The sequence below is a fragment of the Triturus cristatus genome, chromosome 11 (assembly GCF_964204655.1).
Source record: "Triturus cristatus chromosome 11, aTriCri1.1, whole genome shotgun sequence".
Taxonomy (NCBI): Eukaryota; Metazoa; Chordata; class Amphibia; order Caudata; family Salamandridae; genus Triturus; species Triturus cristatus.
Genome location: NC_140594.1, coordinates 569,701,373 through 569,728,774, shown reverse-complemented (window position 1 = coordinate 569,728,774; position 27,402 = coordinate 569,701,373). Strand labels below are relative to the sequence as shown.

The 27,402-nt window shown below is 43.9% G+C and overlaps 1 protein-coding gene across 1 annotated transcript in view; it reads left to right on the top strand.

Annotated features, from left to right (window-relative positions):
* Positions 1 to 568: 568 nt before the first annotated feature.
* Positions 569 to 27,402, top strand: part of RNF7 (ring finger protein 7) — a 40,758-nt gene continuing 13,924 nt past the window's right edge. The window contains exons 1-2 of the mRNA XM_085633646.1: positions 569 to 786; positions 9,469 to 9,516. Coding sequence (XP_085489772.1) covers positions 609 to 786; positions 9,469 to 9,516 — 226 coding nt within the window. The 5' untranslated portion in view covers positions 569 to 608. The remainder of the gene's footprint in view (positions 787 to 9,468; positions 9,517 to 27,402) is intronic.

Below are 27,402 nucleotides of genomic sequence, written 5' to 3'. Positions count from 1 at the left end.
GCGAAATGTAAGTGATCGCGATCACACTTCAAAGCGGCCGTGTGGCCCGCGAAAGTGAAAGCAAACGAGTGCTTTCAGGCCTCCAAATGGTGCGCGCGCCCGGACGGCGCACATGCACTGTATTTGGAGGCCTGAAAAGCCACTGTTTGCACTTCCAAAACTCGCTTACTATAAGTCTCGCCAGAACAGCGCTAAAGCGCTGGCTCAGGCGAGACCTAACAAGTTTTCACCAACGTTTAAAAAACAATAAATAAAAGCAATTCACAAACTTCTCCGGCAAGCACCCAGCGTCTAGCGTTCGTGCTATTTTATTTACAAAGTCACAACATTCAACATACCTCACTGAATCAGCAAAACATTTTAAAAAAACAATTATTAACACAGACACAAACAATCGACACTTTCTATACACACAACTACTGTAGAAGAGCGAAAACAAAAATAGAAACACTTGAAAAGGCGAAACCTATTGGCTTTGCCAGTGCTTGTTGTTGCTGTGCAGCTAATCGGCCTCAGTCAACGTGAGCCGTAGCGCCAACTTGCGGCAACCGCCTGCAGTTGCGGCCTTCCACCCTAAGGCCCTCCCCCTCCGCTTTCCTCCCGACGCCATGGCAGACATGGATGACGGAGACGAGCCGGGCCCTCCTCCCTCCCACGCCGCGTCCTTCAGCTCCAGAGCCGGCACCACCGACAAGATGTTCTCGCTCAAGAAATGGAACGCGGTGGCTATGTGGAGCTGGGACGTGGAGTGCGACACCTGCGCCATTTGCCGGGTGCAGGTCATGGGTAAGAGGCGCTACTCGAGGCCGGTGCTTCGCTGAGGCCTGCCGGCTTGCGAAGTCGAATTTTTTTACGACACTACCACCGATCTTCCCTTGTGTGGGATTGAGTACGGCTGGTTGTTTGTGAGAAAGCCTCGTCATCTCCATTAGTAGCCTTTGTAGAGGAAGTAAAGACGAGACGCTCCCTTCGCCGCAGAGATTCACCCATCCCCTCTAAACGGAGGGTCATTATTGTTCAGAGAGGCGATTGTGACCTCTCCCGAAACACATATATATCTTGAGTTGAAAATGTCTCTTGAACATACTGACCGCCCTTCCCCATATTCTAGCTTTTTAGGAATAGATGCGCATAGCCCCCTTCTCACTGGATACTCTGCAGTTCACCCCCCCCCCCCTACCCTTTTACAAATGCATGCTTGGATAGACGACCCTACTACAACCTGTACACATCCAGGGGGAATAGATGGAAGAGAGTTAGATACTTCCCGTAAGGTCCCTCCCCCTGAATGGCAACAGGGGTGGGGCATGTCGTTTGTCCCTCCCCAACACAAACCACAATAATGGAGAAGTTACTGGGATTCTTATAATAATATTGCCCCCCTCCCTTCCCCGGCCATCAGTTCGACCCACACCTTACATTACACATATTGCAGTCACTGCCGATTTTTCAGGTGTCAGACTCTGTACCACATAAGCCGCCCCATTCAGTGGGACAGGGGTTGATGGGCTGGCGTAAAATTGACAATAGGATGTGTCTGCCTCAGATACCTTAATATTCTTATAGATGCCTGTCCATAGAAATATAAACAACCGTAAGGGCAGCGTGGAATATATGTGAAGCGCCCAGCGCTCACATTTCCCTTAATTTATTATGGAGGCCGTCTGGCAGCACACTATTCGCTCTACAGACGCAAGTTATCCTGCAGTATGTTTAGCGGAGATTTTGTAACATAGGTGGATATATAGCTTTTTTTTGTGGTAATAGACGATTTAGGTGTGGTCTGCGCTTACAGTGGAATCATTGTGAGACCTTTCTGTAAAAGGGACCTAAGCGTGTATCGCCATCTTTGTTTTCTTTTTGACTACCCGTAAAATATACTTTACAGCAAATAACCCTTATTGGTGTGAGTAGGTTTGCTAGAGCCGCATTTAAAAAAAATTCTAATTTCTAATTCAAATGTAATCGTGCACATTCCGTTAACTCATGTCACCGTTTTTTTATGTGCTCAAGAAGCTTTCAGTGAGACAGAAAATATTGCAATACATTATTGTGATCGTAGTAAGTCGTAATTCTTTTTTTTTAATCAGCTTTATTAGTTAACCCATGCATCCGATGAATTCAGTAGTCCCGTTTCATGCATGCTGAATGTATTGTATAGTCCGCAATACTACATTTATTTACTTCACGCGTCTCTTACACACATTGTGCACTGATAGGAGGAATGTTTTTTTCATACATGGTGATATCCGTGATAATCTTCTTACTTTGCGTTTGGGATTGACAAGAGCACGTTAAGGAATAAACTATTCTTTAGATCTCTTTATTACTATACAATAATCATATCTACTAATAAAAAATATCGAGGAAGAGGCACAGCATAGCTTTTAACTGCAGTCCCTGCTCCGCTTTTCTTTTCCAATCTTTGTAATATCTGTGGAGTGATTTTTTTTTTTTTAAGGTCACACTACAAGTCGAGCAGTGTCTAGGCGCTTGTTGTTTTGTGTGAATTTAGATCTTGCGACATTAACTGAATTAAGAGCATAGAGGCACCTAAAACCATTGTTGACTTGCTGTTTGCATCCGAATCTTCCCGTTCTTTATCGTTTTGGCTGTTAGAACGGTAAATAAATTACGAGTAAAAAAAGATAGCAGATGCGTTTACCTTTACCACACAAACACTATTGGGATAATTTACACCTTGGTGTAAAAACATGTATAAAACCTCCCCATTTGCAAATAACGTTTGTGCTGGGCCCAGAGTTCATTTTTGCACTCAGTTAACACTTGGTGTGTAAACGTGGGGAGTAAAGTATGCAAATGATTTGTTCTTGCTTGGGTACTTTCTTACCCATTGTTCATAGGTTTGTGCTCACAGTTAACACCATCTGAAGGTTGTTGGTAATAGAGAATGCAAAATAAGAGCAAGCACGATTTGCTTTCAGCCAATGTACAACAAGCATTTACAATGCAATGGTCTCGGCATTGGTAAAGTTAGAGCTATTGGCATTGCTCATGACATTATTTTTGTTTATGTTTTTGTTTTTAAAACATTTAACCCCTTCCATGACGGAACCGCTCCGTCATGAGCCACGGTTGCCGTGTGCTCATGACGGAGCGGTTCCGTCATGCCACGACCGTTGGCGGCCGCTCCGCCCACGCGGCGCTGTTTCCCCGCCTGTGCGGGGGGACAACGCAACTGGGCGGAGTCACGACGGAACCGCTCCGTCATGAGCACAGCTCAACCGTGGCTCATGACGGAGTGGCTCCGTCATGAGCACAGCGCCACCGCGCTGCCCCCCCGCACCCCCTAGCGCTGCGGCGGAATTCCCGCCGCAGCGAAGGGGTTAAAGAAACGGCATTGTTATTTACAATGTCAATAGCTTAATCACTCTCAAATGTGAGACCTTTTGCATTTGCACTCGCACACAGAGCCACACACACACAGCCACCCTTACACAGAGCCACCCACACACACACAGCCACTCACATAAAGCAACCCACACACAAATAGAGCCACCCACAGAGCCACCTACACACACAGTTACCCACACACAGACAGAGCCACCACGCATAGAGCCACACACACAGAGCCACACACACAGAGCCACACACACAGAGCCACACACACAGAGCCACATACACAGAGCCACACACACACACAGTGGCTTCCACAAAACTTCCAGCACCTGTGACGAGATTAGCAATAAATCAGCATTTAACAGTGTTTAAGGCACGAGAAACGAAGGAGTTAAATGCCAACATCAGAAGGAAATAAAAAGAGAACTTCGCCACTAAAGATAAAGCGTGCAGGAGCTGCTGAGGGTGCTGCGTAGGATGGACAGTGGAAATGTACACCACCAGCAGGCACTGGCTGCACGCTTCGATGGGGACTGTAGGGGGGGAGTGGCTGTTTACCTTCTCAAAACTCTCACGACTTCCCAGAGGACTCCTCTAGGGGCGTCTTACTAGTAGTGCATCACTCCTTGTCTCTTCCCGCCCTCTCTCCCTTTCCATGGCGTGACAGGCATTCTCACACGGAAACTGCAAGCCATCTTCCCTTTTCACCTCCTTACACAAGACACCCATCTCCTTAGCGCTCACACATCAACAAACCGTCCCTCCTCTAACCACAGCGCTTCACATATTGCTAACAACGCCTGGCCCCAAGCCACAGCATAGCCCGCCTCCTCTACTATTACACCCACACTGCGAGCTCCACCCCCTGCGAATGCATCACAAGCCATTGCCCACCCACATCTCTAAATATTACTGGCACTGACAGCCCTTTTAGTAGTTGTAAATTACTAATTTATATGCAGACCTTTGTGAGTGACGCCCATAAAAGACAATTAGGACATCAAGCGCAGAGGGACTGGAAATGGTATCAATCAAAATTCGGGTAGGGATGGGTTGTTTTTCGTTTTTTTTGTCTACGGAATGTAATGCAAGCACAAAATAGGCTGTAAATAAAGGAATTGAAAGTTGTCCAGGGTTTGCAACATTTCTAAAACCCTTGTGTAAGGTCACTACAGGGCTTTTTCTCATCACGGACACCATTTTCCAACCCACTGCTCGCCACACACCAGAACTCAGTTGCCACATGACAATAATTTGTTTAGAAAAAAAATCTGGTGAAAGGTTCCCCTGATGACATGAACCACCTGGCACCCTTAACCATGTGACCAATGGTTTATGAGAAAACCGAGCTGAATCTTTTTATGATGAACACAATCCGGGTAGGAGGTAATTTAGCCTAGATAACTGGTGGCTGCAAGCTAAGCGTAGTCAAAATAGTCACGAGGACGTCATTATCCGGAAGCACGCGTCGCTCCTCACTGCCGCCTCCAAGGGCTCTCTGGACTTCCATGTCCGTGGATGCAATCGGGGTCCACCTGTGATGCTAACAGCTGCACAACAAACAGAATGAAGGTATGCACACCTGATGGCACCCGAATACCCACCCCGACGCCCAGCAGGCTCTGAACATGACATCTGGCAGGTATGTGCGAAGCTGGCTCCCTGGCACTCGCCTACACAAAGGGAGGCTTTCCGTCTGTACACATTGTGCGAAGCGGCGCCTCCCGCTGATGGGCCATTAACACTGATTCATGGCAGCAGCTGGGGGAACGGAGACACCAATGGGACGAGCACAAGTGTGACGCAAAAACACATTTTCACATTCAAACTTTTTAGGACAGGGGGAGGAGACCAGAGCAGCAGCCGGACACGGGAGCACCGAGGGAGCCGAGAGCAGGGGAGAGGACGCCATGAACACCACCGCCTTTCTCCGAGGTCAAGCAGAAATGCCTCGGAGAAACGCAGTGGCGTTTTCGGATTTGGGGGCGTGTTTTTCTTTTCTCTCCTCTTGCCATTGGCTGGAGGAGATAATCAGAAAAGTAGAAAAAAACACGCCCCCGAATATGAAAAGGACGGGGCCTGATCGGAGTGACAAAGCCTCTTCTCCAATGGCTGGCCAGCATTCAAGAGGCCAGCCAATGGAGAACAGGGGAGAAGAGGGGCGGGTTCAAGCCCCTCTTCTCCAAAACATTAAATCTCCAACTTCCGGTTCTGCCTTCGGCAGACCGGACGGTCCTCGACCTAAAAATGCTTTCAAGGACGCAAATCCTACTTGTGTCAGTTTTAACACTGGTGCTCAGGTTTCCCAGTTGGCAGCTCTGGCCGTTATGACACAGCCTTGCTTCACTCCAAAGCTCCTCAACTGTTTCTCACTATCACTTCCACAATTGTTCAGCAAGACCCCGTCAACACTGAACAAGCATTGGCAAAGCTAAAAGATCGCAGCACTGCCCGAGCTATTGGCCGTGTCAATTTGAATGTTTTTTAGCTATGTTGTCTAGCAACACATCTGCTGTTGAGCATGGCTGAAAGTCCAAAACCACAAGATGTTTAGCCAACGCTGAGTCTTTTCACAAAATTCCAGGTTCTCTTTATTTTTTTAAATTTTTTTTTACATCTTGTTGGTTTATATCCGTAAAAAAATCATTAACCAAAATAAGTCCTTTATCATCAAGCCACTTGTTAAGTGCTTGATCTCTGACAAGCTTTTGCAAGTCTTCTGTTTGTGTCCGATAGTTTCTCTCACATTGACACACTGTTACTTTGCAAACAAATATTGCAATAATAAACAGTTAATACATGTATTTAGACTGTTTGCTTGTTGGTCAGTGCTGAGTTAATCAGTAACTTTTTTTTCGACAGAAGCCCCTGCTAGACTGTCTGGTATGCTATTGAGACATGTTTCCCAATATAAAGTTTGAAAATATTTGTCAGCTTACTAAATGATTGCCTATAAGACACTTGGTAAAACATAAAGTGCATAAACATGTGCATATACACACATGTATCTACCCAAACATCGGAAAATGTGTATCTACAAATACACATATTGGTGTGTCTACATTTAGATAGAGTAATGATGCAAAGGCACTACTCATGCAAACACTTCCGATGGAGAGTTACTCCCAGTGTACTTACCACAATGTAATTAATGACTCCCGATTCAAAGCCTTGCGAAGTAATGACCTAGATTCGAGACACTTAAATGTGCACTTTAGTTTCCATGTTTTCAGGTGTGCGTGTGGGAAATTAAGTCTGTGCGTCATGTATTATTGCGACCTGAAGTACTTTCCTGGATTCTTCAAGTGTTTCTTACCATCAGTTAAATCTCCTAACATTAGGGTGTGTCAATCATAGAAGATTCAAAACTGAAGGTGCCTGACTTAGCTGGCTTAATGAAAGTCGACCCTTTCATCATACATCAATGTAGTGTTTACAGGAAACCATTACAAACCTATGGAAGCATGGCATGGTTACCCTTGGGAGCTAAAGAGTAACAGACAGCGACATCTGCCATGCCAGATTACTGGAGCGTTCCTTCACTGTAAAAGTGTGAATTTGGACCAGTTCTGGTCTAATGGTTGATGAGTGGACATCTAAACTTCCAAAAGGCTCTTTAATAGGTCTGTGAATAACAAATTCTATCTTAAATTTTGTTCTCAAGCTGTGTATACTGGGTCGTTTATCAGAGGTTACACATTGAAAGTATTTAATCAACATTCAAAGTGGTTTATCTCTATTTCTAACATTGCCACTACATTCAAACCCGCCCAAGTTAAGTAACTGGTGTCTGGCTTGTTTGAGTATGTGTTCAAAGAGTGCTACTGTAGACTCTGTGTAATGGCTGTGGGAGCTTTAATTGTAAGGCTTAACCTAAGCTGGATGACTAAGAGGCTATGGGCCTTTCTGGGTGATGTACGCCTCTATATCTTGATCAGTTCCAGTGACCAAATTGAGAATTATCTCTAGTACAGCAATGGACAGTTGTCTCTGATGGTTACCATGAGCAGGTAAAGATTCCTAATGGGAGCTCGTGGCAAAATATATATTGTGTGCATAGCTACTTAACTTGTATAGCTAGCCATTGGGAAAACATAAAATGCTCTCCTTCAATGTGGAAGACATAGATGGACTGTTTTACATCCATTCGCCTTAGCCACGGAGGCTGAGAATCCTCATTCCATATTAAATGTGTCGGGTGCACTTTTACAGTGTGTCTCGCCTCTGCCAATTAATTCCATGCCTACACTTTGTATGATGGCATGGCATCAGCCATTCCCATTTCTGTGTTTATTCAGGTAATAGAAGTTCATTAAGCATCACACAGTAAGTCTAATCCACACAATTATTTTACATAGAAAATAAAATAAAGCTAAACAATAAGATTACCATGTCCCATCAAGATATTTATGCTGTGGAATCGTCTTTTTTATCATGGTCGTAAAGGTGATTCTTGTGAAGTAAATACAAATTCCTTTCCTCAGTGTGTCATTGTCAGATACACATTGATACAGTATTTTCACAAACTTAGTGCTTGTCAGTTCATATGATGTTTATCTGAAGCGCATGTGAAAGTCGTTGCTGTAAATCTTGTAATAAAAAATTAATAAAAGTATGTATGATAAAAATTAGAAACATTATTACTAGAACCGTCACAAAAAGTACATCTTTTCAGACGCACTGAAAGAATGTTCCATAAATCGTATTCTAGTAATCTGTGAGTCCACCTAAGTGACTGCTAGTGAAATCAAATCTTGTCAATGGACTCCGGTTAGCTTTGAAAAAGATTTACCAAAAGTGAAAGGCACACATTTATTTACACAGTCGTTACTTCAGATCTACCTATAGTGACAAAACCTAACCAGGAATATATTCATAGCATGTAGAACTTTGTTGGACAGTGACCCAAACGACCACTATTGTTATGAGGCCATCCTAGTGGCAGAAACTGTGTTGTACAATGTTTCTAACATAATTAAATTGATAAAATAGTTTTGACATGTTTGCTATTCACGTGCTCAAATTATACCTCTGTTAGCTGTATGGTTCACTTTCTGATCGTGTGCCTGCAGTATAGTGCAGAATTTAAATAGCTCAGCCAGCTTGCCATGTTTTGCTACATCTATGAATATGGCCCCTGCATGCTGAACAGCTGAATTTTTGAGTGACTTTTCACATTCACGCTGCTGCCATTATTAATCTAACATTGCATTATTTTAAAAGATGCGTTTCTTCAATAACCCAGTAGGACAAATTAACATTTTCAACAACACCGAAACCTGATTCTGACAGTAGACACATTTCAGTTATCTTTTGGATAAGTGGCATGGGGAGAAGACTCCTGGCCTAAACCATTGTTACAGGGATCCCAGCTATGCCGGGAACATACTTTCCTAGTTGCCCTTATATTGAAAATACGCACTCAGCCATTCATTCAAGTTTCTCCCGTCAATCTATTCCTAATAGTTTTCACAACTTTGTATCACATTTTGCTAGGGACTCCCGAGTCATCCGACCGTGCAGATCAATGTTGAAGAACAAGTTCTTGTGCATTGTCACGGTAGCTTCAGCCCTTCTTCAAATACCACCTGTTCATAGTACACTTATAGTCGTCCTGTACGCCCGGCACTCTGGCTATGCCTAGTGAAATAAAACATCCGTAGGGTCCCCTGTACATATATTAACCCTAATCACCTGTCTGCCTTCGTAGAAGGTCACATTGTAAAGGGGATTGTGGATACAGTTTATCAAGTGTTGTAACTTCTGTTTTTCTGATGTTTTACATGGTGCTCATTTAGCTCATTGAGATAATCCACGATGTAGCAGTGATTTTTTTTGGCAGCTTTAACTTCAGCTTTCTGGTAGTTTGATTCATCCACTTATCTTCCTACCTTATCAGCATTCATTTGGATAATAGTATCTTTTGTCATTGAGCCACAATATGACTAATTTTGTTGTTTGGTGCATCAATAGTCATTCTTATTATTATTCTGTGTTGATTGGGCATTTTGATCACTGCAATTGATGAGCCTAGTCTCAATTGCACTAATTGAACACACCCCAAGGTAGCAATTGTTGATTATTTTTTTTGTGCTGTTTTTCTTTCAGATGCATGTCTTCGTTGCCAGGCAGAAAATAAACAAGAAGATTGTGTTGGTATGTACACTTTTTTCGTTTGCTATCTAGAGAACGTTTTTGTCAACTGTATCGGTCTATAGCAGCAGTTCTTAACCTTTTGATGCCAGTGGACACCCGCTGAATCCTAACTTTAATCTTGGGACCAGCATTGAGTCGTCATCAGACCCCAGGGACCCCCAGCCTACGCAATTTCTATGATTTGAATCTCAAAACAATACACACAAAAACAAATATACACCACACAAAAATGCAAATAGTGAAATATTTTGTTTAGTTCAGAACCAAAGATAGAAAAAGTTTCCATATTTTTAATTTTGCTTCTTTATTTGTGCATACTTTATTCATTTTGTAAATTAATCTTTGGTAGTGCTCGCAGACTCCCTGGGCCCATTGAAATACAGGTTAAGGGGCACTGGCCTCTAGTGAAAAGGATGATTGTAGGCCCATTACAACACTCCATGTTTTACAACCAATGGACATTTGCTGCCAAATTGTAATACTTTAATATTTATAGGTGATATCTGACACAAGTGTTTTGTTGTAATTTGTCGATCACTACAGAACATGAATTTACTAATCTCATGTACAGCAGCTCCACCCCTTCAACGTTTCCCCCATAAACCTCCTCTTAATTACTGCTGCACACACAAATAGAAGATAGAAAGCCTTATCAGTTTATCTAAAGCTAGATGTCTAACTCCCTTTCAAGGATTTCGTTGTTCATACGCCAGGAGCTCTGTTTGGGCTGAGGGTGCCGTTTTTGTGGGGAAAGAGTGGTGACGGCATGATCCAAAATCACTACTTCTTGGTTGGTGGTTGAAGAGAAAACTGTAGATTGTAGGTGAGTGACTTCAATGAGTATGTAATCTGTGCGTGAATAGCTCTGATGAAAGGATGGAAATAATGTGAAACCTTTGCCTGTATATTTGTGGAAATGCCATTTGTCATGAAGACCATGGGCAGTACATAGATTACACATAGATTTATCTGTTTGGGGGTAGGGTCTAAATTTGGATGTGGACTGCCTTTTTGGGATTGTGCCCATGGGTTAATTGAATTTTTCTCGAAGAGGATACATTTCTTTGGCGATAGGAGCAATAATTTGTTTTGTGATTGCCAGAATTGTGGACAGTCTCTATTAGGTGCATAGATATTTATCGTATAAAGTTCACTGTCCCCATGTTTGTGTCTAGTGATGAGCCATCTACCCTCATTTTCTTGTTAAGAAATTATTCTGATCAGGCCATATATCTTCTAAATGAAGTTAATAATAGCTCTATTCTTTTTGGCATCCATGTTTGAACAGGCTAAGTCATTGTCTCAATCCGAGGGTAAGGAGAGGGTTCCTCTGTAGAAGACTTTGATTTCTTGCAGGAAGAAAAGGTCCCCTTTCAGGTTGGTGCAGTAAGTAGCAGTTTTCCTCCTTTTGAGTGGGTGATTAAGTCCTTTGGTGTTTCAAGTTGGCCATAGGAAATGGGTTGAGTGGTGTTGGGAGGGAGTAGGTGACAGGGATTTTCAGGAAACACAATTCACAAGGTAGAGATAAAGCAACTGGATCCTCTGGCCACTTGATGTAGGGTCAGATGAGGTGGGAGGGTTGGTTAAGTTCAAGGATATAAGTACATAGAGGGTGTAGGAGTAATACAGGGCCAGAGAGACCCAAATGAGAAACATTAAAGTACACAACTAAAAAACCTCATCCCAACCTGGGTAAGTCTCAAGGAAACCAGATCTGTCTGTATGAACGTACATGGGTAGCAGGAAGGAATTGGCTAAAAACGTTAATCTACGGAAAGTCAGAGGGAACCATAGAAATTGTTTTTGAACCACGCTATTAAACATGCCATAACAGTAGAATCTGTAACACAGCAAAAGACAAATTGGGTTCACAGATATGCTTCCCTGTTATTGTATGAGCATGGAGGCTGCATGATGTACAGTTCACTGAGGGGAGAATACCAAGTTGACTAGAATTACATGTCTTTCCACATGTCTTAGAACTTAGTGTCTTCTGCATCACTCTAATGTTGATTGTAGAAAGTGGCTTATAGTGTTGATCCAAACTTGTATGACCTACCTGGTCTGGACTTAGTTTAGCATAAGTGTCATCATTGTTTGGCTATAAGTGAGCGGTCTCAGGTCATAGATTACTAATTTTGATATGTAGATGTGTAGTAAAAAAGTGTGTTCTAAGGCCTCTGAGAAGTTGTATGTAGTTAGTGTGGTAGGTGGATTAGAAAAGACCAAGTCATAACACTGAATATTACTCTTAGCTAACATTTCGAGGGAACTGTTAAAGTGTGCATGTGAGCGAAGATGAGTTCTGCAAATTGGTGTCTTAGCGGTTTAAAGATTAGAAGTCTAGGTGAGGTGGCATTTTTGGGTGTGACAGTAGAAACTTGCACACGTTCAATTTCAAAGTCCTTGGTAAAGTAGAATATCAGTATAGTTGAAATTTCGATAGGCGGGGGTGCTGAGTTTTGTGTCTTCCGATATACTAGATGTTCTCAGGTTACACTGCCTGTTGTGGTCTTCTAAGTCCATGAAGTCTCTTTAAAGTGTGTTTTAAGTTGACAGTTTTTCATAGGTGTTTGGAGTGGAGGTCACTGAAATCTTCTAGTGTGCTGATGCTATTTTCAACTTTGTGATTCTGATATGAAGAACTTTCAGATCTTTCCTGTTCCCAGCCACTTTCACTGGGAGAAGATCTGTGTAGGTTTTGGTGCCTTGGGCAATGTCATACATAGTGGTTAACTTCCTTAAATTTGCCTTCAGGGTAGATGAACTATCTGGTATGTCCCTGACTGGGAGTAGGATTCGATTTTGATCTCTTCCGATTGGCATGTGTTACTTTATTTTTCTGGCCATTCATATCAGCCATTTTTGCAGGGAACGTAGACTTTAGGACTATTTGGCAAAGCAGACAAGTACTTGGCAGAACCAGTTGAGGTATGGGCTCTGGCCCCCCCTTTTCCTGTCAGTGATTGGCATTTGATAGCTTCTGTTATGAGGCAGAGAGGGTGTTGAAGGTTGAAGACCTGCTTAGCTAGCATTTAGTACTTGTACTGTTAAAAATCAAAATAGACCGTTCCAAACCCTAAGAAATACAATCAGTTTTTGCTAACATTGACTTGCAATTGCAATTTCTGAGCAATTGTGTTGACTTTTTTGGACCAACAAATAATAACTTGGTTATGAATTTAGAAAGCCACAGTGTTGCCAAAGTCACACTGAGCAGCCGGAACCCTTAGAGCAGCCAATTGAGTCAACTGATTCCTTAACCATTTGACAACGAGTATAACAATTAAATCTTTATTCAACAGCATTTGGATCCTTTGTGAAATGCAGTTTTAGTGTATCCCGAGCCTCTGTGATGGAATCATCGTTAGGAACATCAGCTCTAGCAGAATGCAGTAAAGGTGGTAGATGTTGAAATACGTACTTATGTAGAATACCATGTATATTGCTGAGAAGAGCTTTCTTTCAATTTGAGTCAAAAGCATTACCATCATTGGCCAGCATCTATTGTTGAAGGGTCTAACATCACATGCAGGGTTCCCTGAGCTCATTCAGGAATGGGCATGGTAGTTTACAATTTTACATTGGTATGAACCCCTTTATAGGTCTCGCTGAGCCCAGCGCATGCGCTGGCTCGGAGAGACATTTTGTATCTGAGTTTTTTAAGTGCTGCTGACTGGCCTAGCGCTTGCGTGCACTTGAGCGTGCACGCGCGCAGCCGCCATGCGCTAGGCCAGCCAGCAGCACTCAGGAACGCCTTTAGCGCGTCATCGCGATGACTTTCGCTTTCACAGCGATCGTGATTGCGATGACTTTCGTGCGCGCACACAACTCCCGCTTCTCCCGCCGCGCGCACGGCCAATGCTTGTTTACTTTCCTTTTGTTATTTTCAATTGTATACCTGGTCATAGTCTTCCTTTCTAATGCCTCTCAGCTCCATCTTGTCGTTTGCCCTCGTCTTTGTGCTCAGTCAACCCTGCTCACCTCAGGCGTTCAGCACTGGAGCTTCTCCACACTTTCTTCCTGCTCCCTTGTTAATTTACACTTTTTTTGCACCCTCTTAAAATAACTTCTACTCTCTGCAACGTTACCATTTTTAGGTCGAGCCTACAGCAGCGCATGCGCTGTTGCTCGACTTTGGTAAGTGGGATTTAAAAGTGCTTCCCACCGGCATTTGCTGGCCTAAGCTTGCGTTCACGCTCGCGTGCAATAACTTTCACTTTGGGCGCTGCTGCGCGCGCACCACTCGCGTGTTTGCCGGCGCGTGCCCGCCTCCGCCTCTCTCTTGCGCTGCAGCCCGCATCTTTGCATTCCCCGCGACCAATGCTTGTTTGTAAGTTAATGTCGATCGCAAATACTGAACTTCCTGCTTTTCAGAAATTTGCTCTGAAAATAGCAGAATTAGTCCAATTTGCAACATGTATACTGCTTGTGTGATATGAAATGTACCAAACAGGGTTTGCTCGTAACTCAAGTTTTCCGTCATAGCAAAAATTGTAGTGTGTTTACGCATGTTTTTCTCCACCTTGCAAATGTGATAGAATAGAAAAAACGGGACAACGTTCGAGCTAAAGTCAGTTTGTTCCGTTTTAAATACAGAAATAGCAAAATAGTACAAAAAAGCTTGATCCATTTAAAATGTATTATTAGCATAAAGTACAAAATCAGCTTGCGGGAATTTAAAAAGCGTAGTTAGTTACAAAGGCAGTTTCCGTTGCTAAAAAAAAAAACCTGTCCCTCTGGCTTTCATGTTTAACAATTTATAAGCGTTAGTGGAGTCATTATAATTTCAAAATGCATTTTCATAATTGTTCTCACAAAAGAGTATTAATTAACACGCCGGCAGTGGAGCAACATCCAATTGCTTCACTTTCTACCACAGAAACATTAGGGTGGCGAATAGAGAATTTGCCCTTTGCTTGCAACCTCAGCACATTTTCCGTAATACAGCTTGTGGTGATGAAATGGCTGCACCCAAGCGTGTTGACGTAAATAAATATGAACAATGAGATAATACGCTGAAACGTGATGCTGCACTATATGTACTACCTGCGCATTGACAAAATGTTTTCATTTCCAAAGCCGTGTGACCGCAGATTAGGAGAGCACATTCCCGCGCTCACACGAGGCGAAAGTGCATCTCCCCGGCGGTCACCTCTTGAAAGCAGATCTAACCGAGGCAGCAAAGATCAAAGAGGACATTTCGTGGCCCCAGGTCCCTATCCTCTTCCAATATAGCACCATTTGTGTCCCTTAATCCACCCCAGAGATCTTGAGCTCCACTGAGTCCCTCTGCTCTTGAAGAGCAGAGATTTTCACCTTTCCTGAATGCAGTGATTGACTGAAGGTAAATAACGAAAGAACAAAAGCAGCCACAGAGAAAGCCACATTTCAAAGACACTTTCAAACGTGTTTCCCTCTTAGGTTCCACCAGCACGTCACTACCACATAAATAACAAGCCCTCAGGAATCCCTTACTTGCTCATGCTAAATTGACTAATACTACTTTGAATATAATAAAGGAGCCACTAAATAACTATAAGGTCATAAGTGCAAAGTGCTGTATCCCGTGCTGCCCCGCTCCTCATTTTATGAATCTAATAGCCCCTGTGTATTTTCCTGCACAGGTGGCCCTTGCCTTGCATGCGTTGCAAATGATTGTGTGTTGCTCCCCACTAGACATCTACACTCTTCTGAGCAGCATGGGTCTGCCCAACAATGAACTCCTTTCAACTTGAACCAATGGCCAGGTCGTGACATGACTTAACGATTGGCGCAGCCGATTAATAGAGATGGTGAAAAGACCTTTTAATCCACACCCCTAGTTAAGAAGCATACCTAATTTCTCTCTGCTTGGTGAACCTATACAGGGTCAAGGTACTCCTAATCCATAAAGAGTGTTTGGGTACAGGAGGGGTAGGGTGCTCAGGTATGATCGTCCCCTTGTATTAATGTAGACTCAAGATTGTAGGGTTCTTCATAGCAGTAGTGGCAGACACAAGATAAGTTGTGCCACTTATCCTTTATGCCCCTTAGGATGCTCTCTCCAAATCTCCCATTACTTTCATTAGCCATTGTAAACCAGATGTTGTGTGCCTGTTGCTGAATTCACATTCAAGTGAATGGAGCATAAAAGATTTCATTGTGTTCACCTTCCCTGGATCAAACCAGACCCAGCTCACTGGCCGGGCACCTTAATGAATGATTGTGTTCAAGGGGAATGACTACTGCAAAATACCAACTAGCAGATGTCTGCCATGCCCAGGCACCCCGTGTCCCAATGGTGCTTAAACAATTTTCTGTGTGGTGGTGCTACCATCAATGTTACAATCAGGTTTCTGAAAAATCCAACCAGTAGCAAAGGAAAAGTGTTGCAAATGAGCTACAACCTTACAGAAAGTGAGCAGTAAAGGTATAATATGAAGCTGGTGGTGCATTATGGAGCATATTCTCGCAAATATATTACTGAAGCATGGCAAGATAGCACACTGTCATTTACAGAAAACACATCTTCCATTGAAATTGCAACTAAATTTGCAGATACAGTTTTACTGATAAAATCTATAGTGCATGTCAGATCTGACATCCTTAGCGTGGTATATTGCCAGACTGTTTGTCTTCATTCCTTGATTTTTGCTGAACTTGTTTTTTTAGGTCTCGCCTGACCCAGCGCATGCGCTGGTTTGGCGAGACTTTTTGAGAGGGATCCAAAAAGTGCTACCAGGCCAGCCTAGAGCTACAGTGCATGTGCGCGGGCACGCGTGCCGCGCTTTTCCACGATTAGTTTCACTTTCGCGGCCTCTTTGATATTTGATCGCGATCACTTTCGCTGCCGCACAGCCGCTTGGCATAGCCAATAGGTCTCGCTTTTGGGACCTTATAAGTATTTAGTTATGCAACTGTTGCATGGCTAAACACTTATAAAGTCCCAAAGGCGAGACCTATTGGCTATGCCAATGCTTGCTGAATTAGGTTTAAGTAAAGCATAAAGTGCATGGGAAGTGAACTGGAAATTATAGGAATGATAGAACCACCCGAAAATTGGTTGAACATCCGAAAAACGTACCTCTTTTGAAAGAATAAACTTTGTGGTAGGAGAGCCCAGAGCTTCCATAAGACTATAACATCCATCTTAAAATGATAGTGAATACAAAATACATCCTAAATGTTCATTAGTGTGGAAATTTAAAAGAAGACTCTTGCTGCCTATTTCTGCTTCTTCATTCCTAATCTGATGCCTCAATAGAATACATAGTAAAATAACTTGGCATAAGCTGAATGTATCTAATCATCTTCAGAGGCACACATCGAACTGTGGATGAAGGATGAAACTAACACTGTCATGAGTTTCTTGTTCTAATTTTGTTTTTATAATTGTGTACATGTAAAAGCTAATGTGCGAGCCTGAAACCAAAACTTGTCACTTCTTTGTGACAGTGGCAAGATGGCAGCAACGCAACTGATTACAATAGCTGGCTCACATCACATGAGTACGCTCCAAAAGTGATGTGCTGAGAACTTGCTTGGCTGTGTCCTGAAGCCCTTTACTGAAGGATCAATGACCCATCTGTTTAACCCATATCGCAAACAGCTGGAATTTTCCAATCTGCAGAAGTGGCTCCAGGCAGTGCTTCATCGCTAGACTGGTGAATGGGCTAAAGCATTAAGGCTGGAATCTTAGAGTAAACCAGTACGAGGTGCGTCTATTGATGGGCTCCTAAAGCGAGTCGAACAATTTTTCATCAAAATGGGGTCATGAAATTATATACAATACCATAAATGAGTAAACTTGCAGCTTTGTTGCAATCATAAACCCTGTAGCAACCAGCTGGCCGCCAGGAACAAGAAAGGTTAACTGGTTTATGTTGGTACTTAGAAGGTAGAACTCTGGGTAAAATGAAGATTTTAACTGACATCATATAGCTACTAAAATTCTACCTACTAAGGTACTACTAATATTGTACCACAAACTCGCTTCCTTCACCTGCAGAGTTTATTGGCCCCCAGACTATGCATTTGTTCCTGGTCAGAACCAGCATAACAGCCTAGTTGTATCAAATCCTTCTGAGATCATATCATACGTGTTATGCACTGGGTTTGTTTCCCATACAAATCTTAACATCATGTTTCCGCTTTCTTTCTGCAGAGCAGTGGGACACGTTCTACCTACCCTTTTCGCAATTCTTTACATTTGTACTAGTCTATGTGTGAAAAAATCCCCTATTCTTTGCCTCGCCGAGTATATTAATATAAAACACAAAGGCATCTAATAATGGGCCCCTCAAAACACATTGTGTGGGCACTGATTTGAATCCACAATATAGCTTCACCAACAGTTTTTCCTCCTAGTGGCAGAGGTCTTTTTGTCCTCATATTGCCAGGACCCAGTGTGGGTTATGCATAGTGGAGTGGGTTATCTACCTTCTATCCAGCATTGGTGAGAAATGTGCGCATGGGCCAGGTTCTGCAGTGCCACTCTGTCAATTTTGGCGTCCCCTTATCTCATGTGGATCCTAAAAATAAATAAATTACGAATATGCCAATAAGGCGTCTAAAATCCTTGTTCCGGACTCGCAAATCTAAAATATTTAGACTTGGCATCTTTTGGCGTGTTTCCCCTGAGTTTTTTCTTTCTGACCTCCCGGTTTTTACTCTGTATTTGCTGGCGTAGTGCGCACTTTTCTCACTGCTGATCAGTGGTAAAGTGCAAGTGCTCCTGTGGTAAATTGTGTTATGGATTGGTGTTTCCATGATTGGATATTTGATTTACTTGTTAGTCCCTAGTAAAGTGCACTGAGTGCGCCAGGGCCTGTGAATCAAATGCTACTAGTGGACCTGCAGCACTGATTGTGCCACCCACGTGAGTAGCCCTGAAAAGGTAACTCAGACCCGCCATTGCGGAGTCTGCGCGCAGTTAGTAACTGCCATGTCGACTTAGCCAGTGCACCCACTTGCCAGTCCCTCATCTTCCCTTTTCTTACATGTCATCCACCCCTAAGGTAGGCCCAAGGTAGCCCTGTGGGCTGGGTGCAGTGTATGTGAAAGGTAGGGCATGCCCTGGTGTGTGTGGCATGTCCTGATAGCAAATTACGGCCAATTTCGTTTTTCGCCATTGAAGGGTTACCTGTTCCCCGTAGGACAGAATGGGGAGTTTGAAGTTTGTTTATAACATCTTATATGCATAACTGGCCCGGGGAATTAGGTAGGAAAATAAAGTTTAGTATGCCTGAACTCAGAATCTAAAGATGCATCTTTTTGGGAAGGTGATTTTTCCATTCTGTGTTTGAAAATACCACTTTTAGAAAGTAGGTATTTTCTTGCTCAGTCATCCCGTGTGCCTCTGCTGGAATGTGGATTGCCTGTCTGGGGTTTGGATGACAGAAGGCTGGGGAGCAGGAGTGGCTCCAGATAGTCTAGGTGGGTCAGGAAAGGGCTGAATAGACCTGGGCTGCAATTGGGGAATGGGGAGGAGATTTCCTTGCACCTCAAAGGGCCTGGTCTGCCACTGACCATGCTGTCTCCACCTCCTGCCAGGAAGTCACAACAGAGAAGGCAGATCTGGTTCTGGCTGGGCACGGACACTCTCTGCCTAAGAGATCAAAGGATTTTGGGATATAAATACTGAGGCCCAGACCCTGAACGTCAGAACTCTTTTGGACCAAGAAGACTGCCAAGAAGAAAAGCTGAAGAAGCTGTGAGGAGGAACTATCACATTGCTCTGTGCTTTGCTGTGTTGGCCTGCAGTAGCTGCTTCTGTCTTAGGCAGTGAATGGACTGGACTGAACTTTCTGCAATCTACTTTTGTGAGTTTCTCCAAGGGCTTGAGGTAGAGCTTGCCCCTGTTCAAGAAGTCTCAGAAACAGTAAAGGCTTCAAGCTCTTCTGCCCTCCGCACTGGGGACTGTGTGTTTTGTGTTGCAACAGGAGAAAAAGCAACCCGACGCCGTATCCTGAAGGCACCGCAGAGGGCAACGCCGCACTGTGACCCTGGTCGCACCAATGGCACCTGCTGACACCGCCACCGAGCCACTGCTCACATCGCGACCTGTGGGCACCGCACTCTGCACCGCCTCGCTTCACGACGACGCCTTGGTATCCCTGACGACACTGCTCCATGCCGAAATCTATGCCGCTGCTTGCACTGTGGTTCGAGGGCACCGCTCGTAAAGTTAAGACGATGCACCGCCCTCATCCTGCACCGCAGCCTTGGCCTATCGATGCCGGCGACATCGACTCCAGTTCGTCAGCCGATGACAGCGCTTCAGCAACGACGCTGCTTGCACCGCGACGAGCACCGCATTCACTTTGCACTGCGACCCTGGTCTTGCTGACGCCGCCGTCTGACGCCGCCATCGAGCCGCTACTCGCACCACGACCTGAGGGCACCGCACCGCTGCACTTCGCACCGCAGCACCCGATGCCTGTCGACACCAGCGCTCCTGACTTCAACAGAGAGGAGATTGATCTGAAACGCGTGTGACTTCGAGGGCCCTGACGACTCCTGCACCGACCTCCGGAACCGACACCTGTGGATGCCGTGCTTTCGGAAGCCCAACGAGAGGTCGCCGACCCCCTGCATTTCTAAAGGTACTATTTGCGGGTCTTCCCAACACCGTAGATGGCCCGCGACGCCGCGGTCAGCCAGAACTATTTTTGTTTGCTCACGACGCCGCGATAGCTCTGGACGGAGCTATCGACATCAAGGAACTATTTTTCAAGCATATTTTGATAACCGAAGATTTTTAAGTACTGTATTGTGGATTTTTATCGGTTTTGGTCTTGTCTTTAAATATAAAAAAAATTGGATATTTTTCTAAACTGGTGTGGTGTCTTTTTGTAGTGCTTGCACTGTATTACTGTTGGTTAACACACTGCCTCTAAGATAAATGCCTGACTACTCGTGCCAAGCTACCAAGGGGGTGAGCAGGGGTTATTTTAGGAATGTAACTCCCTTATCCTAACTGAAGTGGTGGTTTCTGCCCGACTTTTGCACATGCCCTAGCCAACCAAAAATCCCATTTCTAACACAGTATTAAAAACTTAGAGTATATAAAGTTACTGGCAATGTCATCCCTGTCTCAAGTCAGCTAGTTGTAGCAGCTATTCAGCTACAGACATCTTCATCATTCATCAAGACCCTATGATGATTATTTATGTTGAAATAGACAAAAAGGCAGCTAGGAACAAATACAAGAAATTCTATAGTATCCCCCCTCCCCCAAAAGTTTCTTACCCTTTGTGTTTCAAGCCGCTGGGGATAGCGAAAAGGACACCCAGATCAATACGTCCTTCCTCCAACTGTCTCGAGCTCCCAAGAGGATGCTGAGCAACCTTGAACCAGCCCCTGCAAGCCAGTCTTTTCTTTTTTAGGTTTCGCCTCGACAGCATGAGACATGTTGTTTGCATACAGTGGGCTTACAGCCAGCCTTAGCTTACCAATGATTAACTTCAGCGTCCCACTCATTTGCTTTGCTCCCTTTTGTGGTCGCCCTGTTATTTCTTGTTTTTGGCTCTCCCCTGGAGCATGGCCAAGTACTTGCGTCCTTCCCCTTCTCTAGTTTTTGGAGCTACTTTTTTCTTTGTGTTCAAGCACTCAATATAAGTGCTTTATTGTTCGGTCCATCTCCCATCCTTGTTGCTTCTATTCCCTCCCACCCATCACCCTTCTATGTTGCTTCTTTATCTCCAACTCCCTACCCTGCACTCTATGCCACTGAATTCTACGCCACTCTACTCTGCACCACTATACGCCACTGTACTCTACACCACTCTACTCTATGCCACTCTACGCCACTCTACTTCACAGTGCACCCCTCTCTTCTACTCCACTGCACTCTATGCCACTGCACTTTACACTACTCTACTGCCCTCTGCTCTGTGCCACTGCCCTCTGCTCTGTGCCACTGCCCTCTGCTCTGTGCCACTGCCCTCTGCCACTGTCCTCTGCTCTGTGCCACTGTCCTCTGCTCTGCGCCACTGTCCTCTGCTCTGCGCCACTGTCCTCTGCTCTGCGCCACTGCCCTCTACGCCACTGCCCTCTGCTCTACGCCACTGCCCTCTGCTTAGCACTATTCTCCTATACTTAGCACCATTCTACTTTGTCACTCTTCACCACTGCGCTCTACTTAACACCATTCTACTTCGACACTCTACTCTGTACCACCGGACTCTACACTAGCGCACTATATGCCATGCCACTCTATTCTACACCACTACACTTTACTCTACTCCATGCTACTGCACTCTTCATCAGTCCAATCTACTCCACTGTGCTCTGTGCCATGCCGCTCCACTCAGTTCTACACCACTTCCCACAGTGCCACTCTACCCCGCTCCGCTCAATGCCACTCTACTCTACCCCACCCTACCCTTACACTATGCCACTCAGCACCACACCATGACACTCCACTCTGTGCCACTCTAATCTACCCCACTCTAAGCCACTCAACACTACTTCACTGAACTCTATGCAACTCTACTCTACGCCACTCCAATCTACGTTTCTCCGCACCGTGCCTTAGTGCCATGCCACGCCACTGTACTCCACGCTGCTGTACAACATGGCTAATAGACATTGGCAAAGCCAATAGCTCTCGCATAGGCGAAAGCTATTGGATTTGCCAATACTTGTTTTTCTCTCCTATTGTCTGAGATGATGGGCCTTCTGGTAGGATGACCACTTCCGCTTAGAAAGTTGTAGATTGCTGTCAGCACAGACTCCGAGTTTGTATGGGGTCCTCTTCATCCGTGCCTTGTGCAGTGCCAGTGCTTTCGCAAGGTGTGGTAAGTCAGCAGCTTCAGGGTGCCAAGTTGCTACAAAAGGCCCGACAAATTGCTCTTTTCGATGTACAGGGAGGTCTGTTATTTATTTGTTTAATGAGAAATTGTTAAAAGATACAAATTAAACATATTTCCAATAAGCACAGTGAGCGCAATTAAAATTAACAAATATACATAGCATCTAAGATTTCAGTCACAACACTTATTCTTTTTACTTAGTTGTGATTTAAGAAAATCACATTGTGAGTCGAAAGAACAATAACTCCTTAAATCTTTGTATGCTCGTAAAAGTATAAGTTTCTCACTGTGCGAGATTGCCGCTACTTGGCGCAAACGCTTTTCAATACTAATGTGAATTGCAAGGTTAAATGCTCCAAGATTCCAATAGTAGCCACATCAGAGCAATAAAACCTTTCATTGGTTGGTCAACCATGTCAGATCCCCATATGGAATGGGTGTTAAACACTTTCAAATGGAATTTTAAATGCAGCTTGGTGCTAGATATGTTAAGGGAATTCATCAAATATTATTGAATACAGTCATTCTTTTGCATACCACAATAATGTCTTGTGAAAGTAATAGTAATTTTCTTTCAGTTTTGGCTAAACCACATAAGCCCCTTTTCCATTTGTGGAAAAGGGAAGAGCCTCCAGGAACTGCTCAAGGTATATAAGGGACATGATCTCTTCCTTGTTGTTCTCTTGTGGTTTTAACCATTTATCCGCCGCAGCCTTGAGTTTGAAGTATAGGGTTTTTGGATTATCTCCGGGAGAACCTCGTTCCCTCCTGATCCATACCAGAATGATGTCCTTAATCTCGTAACAGGGGGTGTTGCCTGTGGCGTTGGCGACCTGATATGCGGCCTGAGCCTCGCCTACAAGTAAGGTGCGAAAAAGAAATTCCATTTCTGCTCTGGCCAACCAGAATCCCTCGCTGCCCTTTCGAAGTTCAACAAGAACGCATGGGGATACTCACCCGGAACTTACTTCTGCAAAACAACATTAGGATTTCCTGTTTGTGACCCCGGTCGTACTTGGGAGGTTAGATGAGCTGGTTCACAGCTACTTTCTGTATACAGTCTAACTGTTGGGTCAGGGAATCTTTGAGAAGTTCTCTGTCCGCCTGGGCGGAAGTCAGTGGTCTCTCCACTGCCCACTCTAGCTTTTCCTGTCCACGTATTACGTGTTGGATGAGGTTCTCCATTTCTTTGTTCTATGGAGAATGATCCCACTTCTGACACCACATGTGGCAGTGTGAGAAACAACAGGATGCTTGGGTGTGCTTTGAGTGTTTTTATTTCTGGATATTAAGTCACTTCACGTCATGTTTCTGGGGTTTCAGTTGGTTCACTTGACTTGCTTCAGACAAGGGACCTTCTGTATGGGCTCTTTCTTCTTCTTGTGACACCTCTTGGTCCTAGAAGAAGGGGGGGGGGTAAATGGGAAAAAAAAAAAGACGAAAAGAAGTGAGGACGGTCTCCACGTCTCGGTTTATTCAGGGAGAAGGGAGTGAGGGGCTAACCTAGTCCTCAGTGTCCCTTCCCTGCTTTACGTGGGCGCCCCACTCGAGGGTAGTCCCAACCTTTGGGCTTCCCTTCGCCTATCAGGAGCTAATGACCGCCCCCTCCCTTACTCTCAGAGGACCTTTCCACCCCTCAGGGATTCCTTAACAAAATGCCCCGTAGCTGTGCACATACCTCGGACAGTCATGTTCCTCCTAGAATGTGGTGGTCTTTGTCGCAGGACGAGATCGGGCACGGTTCCCTGTCTGCTGATGCTTTTGGGGAATTGGCTTCCACACGCCGATATTCGCTCAGGGATGTGTCCGGTTTCTCCCTTCTTTCGACGTCGTCTTCCTGTCTCGGCGAGTTGAGCGCCCAGTCCGTCTCTGGAATCCAATTACTCTCTCTTTTCGTTGGCAGCCGGGCGGCCTATCAAGACAGCCAGGCCATATTCCTCGCTACTGATAGGCCCACGTGACAGTGTTATGCTTTGGCCGTTGTAACCCCGGAAGTCAGTGTAGGCAACCGAGATGGCGTGGTTACTTCTGCTGGGATCCTGTGTGGAGGAGAGATACACGAGAGGAGAGACGTAAGGGGGGAATAAGTCTTCACCCTCGTCCTCCGTTACGGCGGCTCCAGGTACGTTGTGACACGATGGCAATCAGAAGGTACTGAGCTCAAACTGTAACAATGAGAGCCTTTTACCACTGGTGTCCTGAGGATTAACCGTACCAATAAGCCCAACCCTGAGCACGAAATACACTACTTTAACAGCTATCCCTCAGGATAGCTAAGTCAACAAATCTAAGGTTTACTCCGGTTTAAATCCGCCTTTGACTGTGTGCACAGGCAAATACATTGGGAAAAGTTGAAGAAGCTAGGAATCCCATCTTTCCTTCTAAAACCAATTCAACTATTATATTCTAACACCTGGGTTAGAGTACGATTAGGCAATGGCTTATGCTCATCAAGAAAATCTCCTTGGATGTAAAACAAGGGTGCGTTCTTGCCCCATTGCTTTTTAACCTGTTTTTATCAGACCTAACACAAGCCATTGATGAGGTGAATGCTTATTCTTCTAAATTAGCCGAAGACACATATAAAATGTATTATATGCGGATGATGTTATCCTATTAAGCCAAACAAAGATTGGGTTGCAACGTCTTATACATAGTATACCAAATTATTCCTTGGCAAATGGCATGTTAATAAATGACACCAAGACCAATGTAATGGAAGTTACTAATAAGACATTGACAAAGTACAAGCATAAATTATTCCTCCAAAATTGTCAATTAGTGCAAATAAAAACATACAAGTACCGGAGTGTATTTTTCGATGATAAAGGATCATACCAACCACGCAAGATTGATCTGAAAAGGGGAAGTAATATCTTATTGACTGCATTTCGAACCTTGCAGAAGTCTTTTGGGGGACCTAGCTATCTCCAACTTTTAAAAGTGATAAAAGCAAAATTACTGCCAAGTATAACATACAGTAGTGAAGCACTGTGTGGAAAGGACTCTAAAACCATAAACAATGCTCTGACTAAAACCTTCTAACCAACTCATTACTAGGAAAGGCCAATTCGTAAAGTGCGTAAAATAATAAAAATCGATGCCATTAACCAAATGTGCAAACTGTTATGGCAAGAAATACAAACAAATCTGAAATCTCAATTTTGGAAGAATTTACGAGCTGCTTTAGATGAGTACTCAGCTATTTGGGATATGCCTATAACAACAGAATCTTTTAAAAAGACTATAAAAAAAATAACAAAACAACTATCGATGCAGAAAGACAAAGAATCCCTTGCAAAAAGATTGCATGCATGGATACTTATGAACGATTACAAAACGGCCAAGCCACAAACCCATTTAGGAACCCCTTGGTTCTCAAAACAAAAAAATATTTTTTTAAAGCACGATTTGGCCTTCTCCCAGGATCATCTCACGCAATGCCATGGCTGCCACAGCAGAACCAATGCTTTGGCGATTATGCCAATAAGGACTAGAAAATATTATCCATTTGCTTTGTAAATGCCTTGAGTTGAAGGAAGGAAGATCAACACTTAAGAGGCATTTTCAGACTCGCGAAATTTGGTCTTGTAGACGAGCACTTTTAAGATGTCTTAAATCAACTGACATAGTTTTGAACTCTGCTTTTGCAAAATTTAGATTAGTGATAAAAAAGAAATTGGATTCTGGAGATTTGACGTCAGCAAAACTGCAGTGAACAATAATTGAAGAGTACAAATGGGACATGTATGATAGTGAAATTGCACAATAAGATTTGCACTATCCAGGTATTGGGAAAAGAGAAATTACAATTTATAAGTGGAATTTTATATCAGCGATATGATGATTTGTTACCTTTTTAAAATGTGGACTCTCCAACCCAAAAAATGAATAACACGTTTTTATCCTTAAATGCAATTTTATTTAATATGGATTGTTGTTGCTTTTATATATTGTATGATTTTAAATAATCAAACAGAAAAAAAAATTGGGGAAAAAAAAATACTTGGGTGGTATGGGTAGAAACTCTGAACTTAATGAGACACATACTGGCAGGCAATAAATAATTGTCCAGCCACTCCATTTACGGAGGAAGCAAAAGTGCTTAACTTTTTACACACAATGCAGTACTGTACCTACAAATGTAGAGGTTATAAATATGGAACACCGTTATCAAGGTAACAATAACTGAATAAGAGAGCCAACCGGTATTTGTCCAATTTCAAGATCTTGCACAAAAATAAGATGAAGCCCATGGGTAGGGGGTGGTGGTGGCGTATATATATCCCAACACCACTCTGGATTCCCCCTGTCCAAATCAAATTGTGATTAGGTTTTTGGTAGCTCACTGTTTTACCTACAGTGCCACACTCTTGCACTGTACCTTTCTTTTAGTCTGTGACAGGCAGGACCTGCTTCAGTTGTGTGGGGCTGCATGACTCCTGGTAGTGTGCAATCCCCACTGTGTGTCTAAAGAGACTGCGCTGTCCCTGCCCCAGCTCAGCCAGAGATACTCTAGTTCTGGTCTCCGCATCTTCTGCAAAGGTATTTGGCAGCAAAGGCATACCGGCGCATGGTTGTGTGTACGTAGGCTGCCCTTTGTTCGGTCCCATCGGATCTAGCACCTTTCTTGGAGCATATCCCAAACCCACCACCCAAAGAAATGAAGAGCCCACCTTGTAACTGTGATCGAGGTAACTGCTGGCTATCAGTTTGATCTGGATTTACCAACAATTTCTAAAGACACTTCTAGTTCTTTTGATTAGGTTGTTGAAATAAGGTCACAATTTCTCTGTGCTCCAAACCGTCACAAGTGATTTGGCTTCTTCTAGGGGAATGCCAAACAAGAAGTGGGAGAATAATCCTGAGTGTCAAGCCGTCACTGGTTCTTTACCATTTTAGCATGCCTTATGGGGTACAATGGTCTTAATGCCTGGCGGGACAGATCCTCCCCAGGCCTGTAACAGGCTATTTAGTTCTCCCTGTTTATTGGCTTGTGCATTATCGACAGTAGTTTGAAGGTAGATCTGAAAATGTAAACCATGCAGAGCCTTTAGAGCTGGTGAAATGTGGATGCAAATGTTGCGTT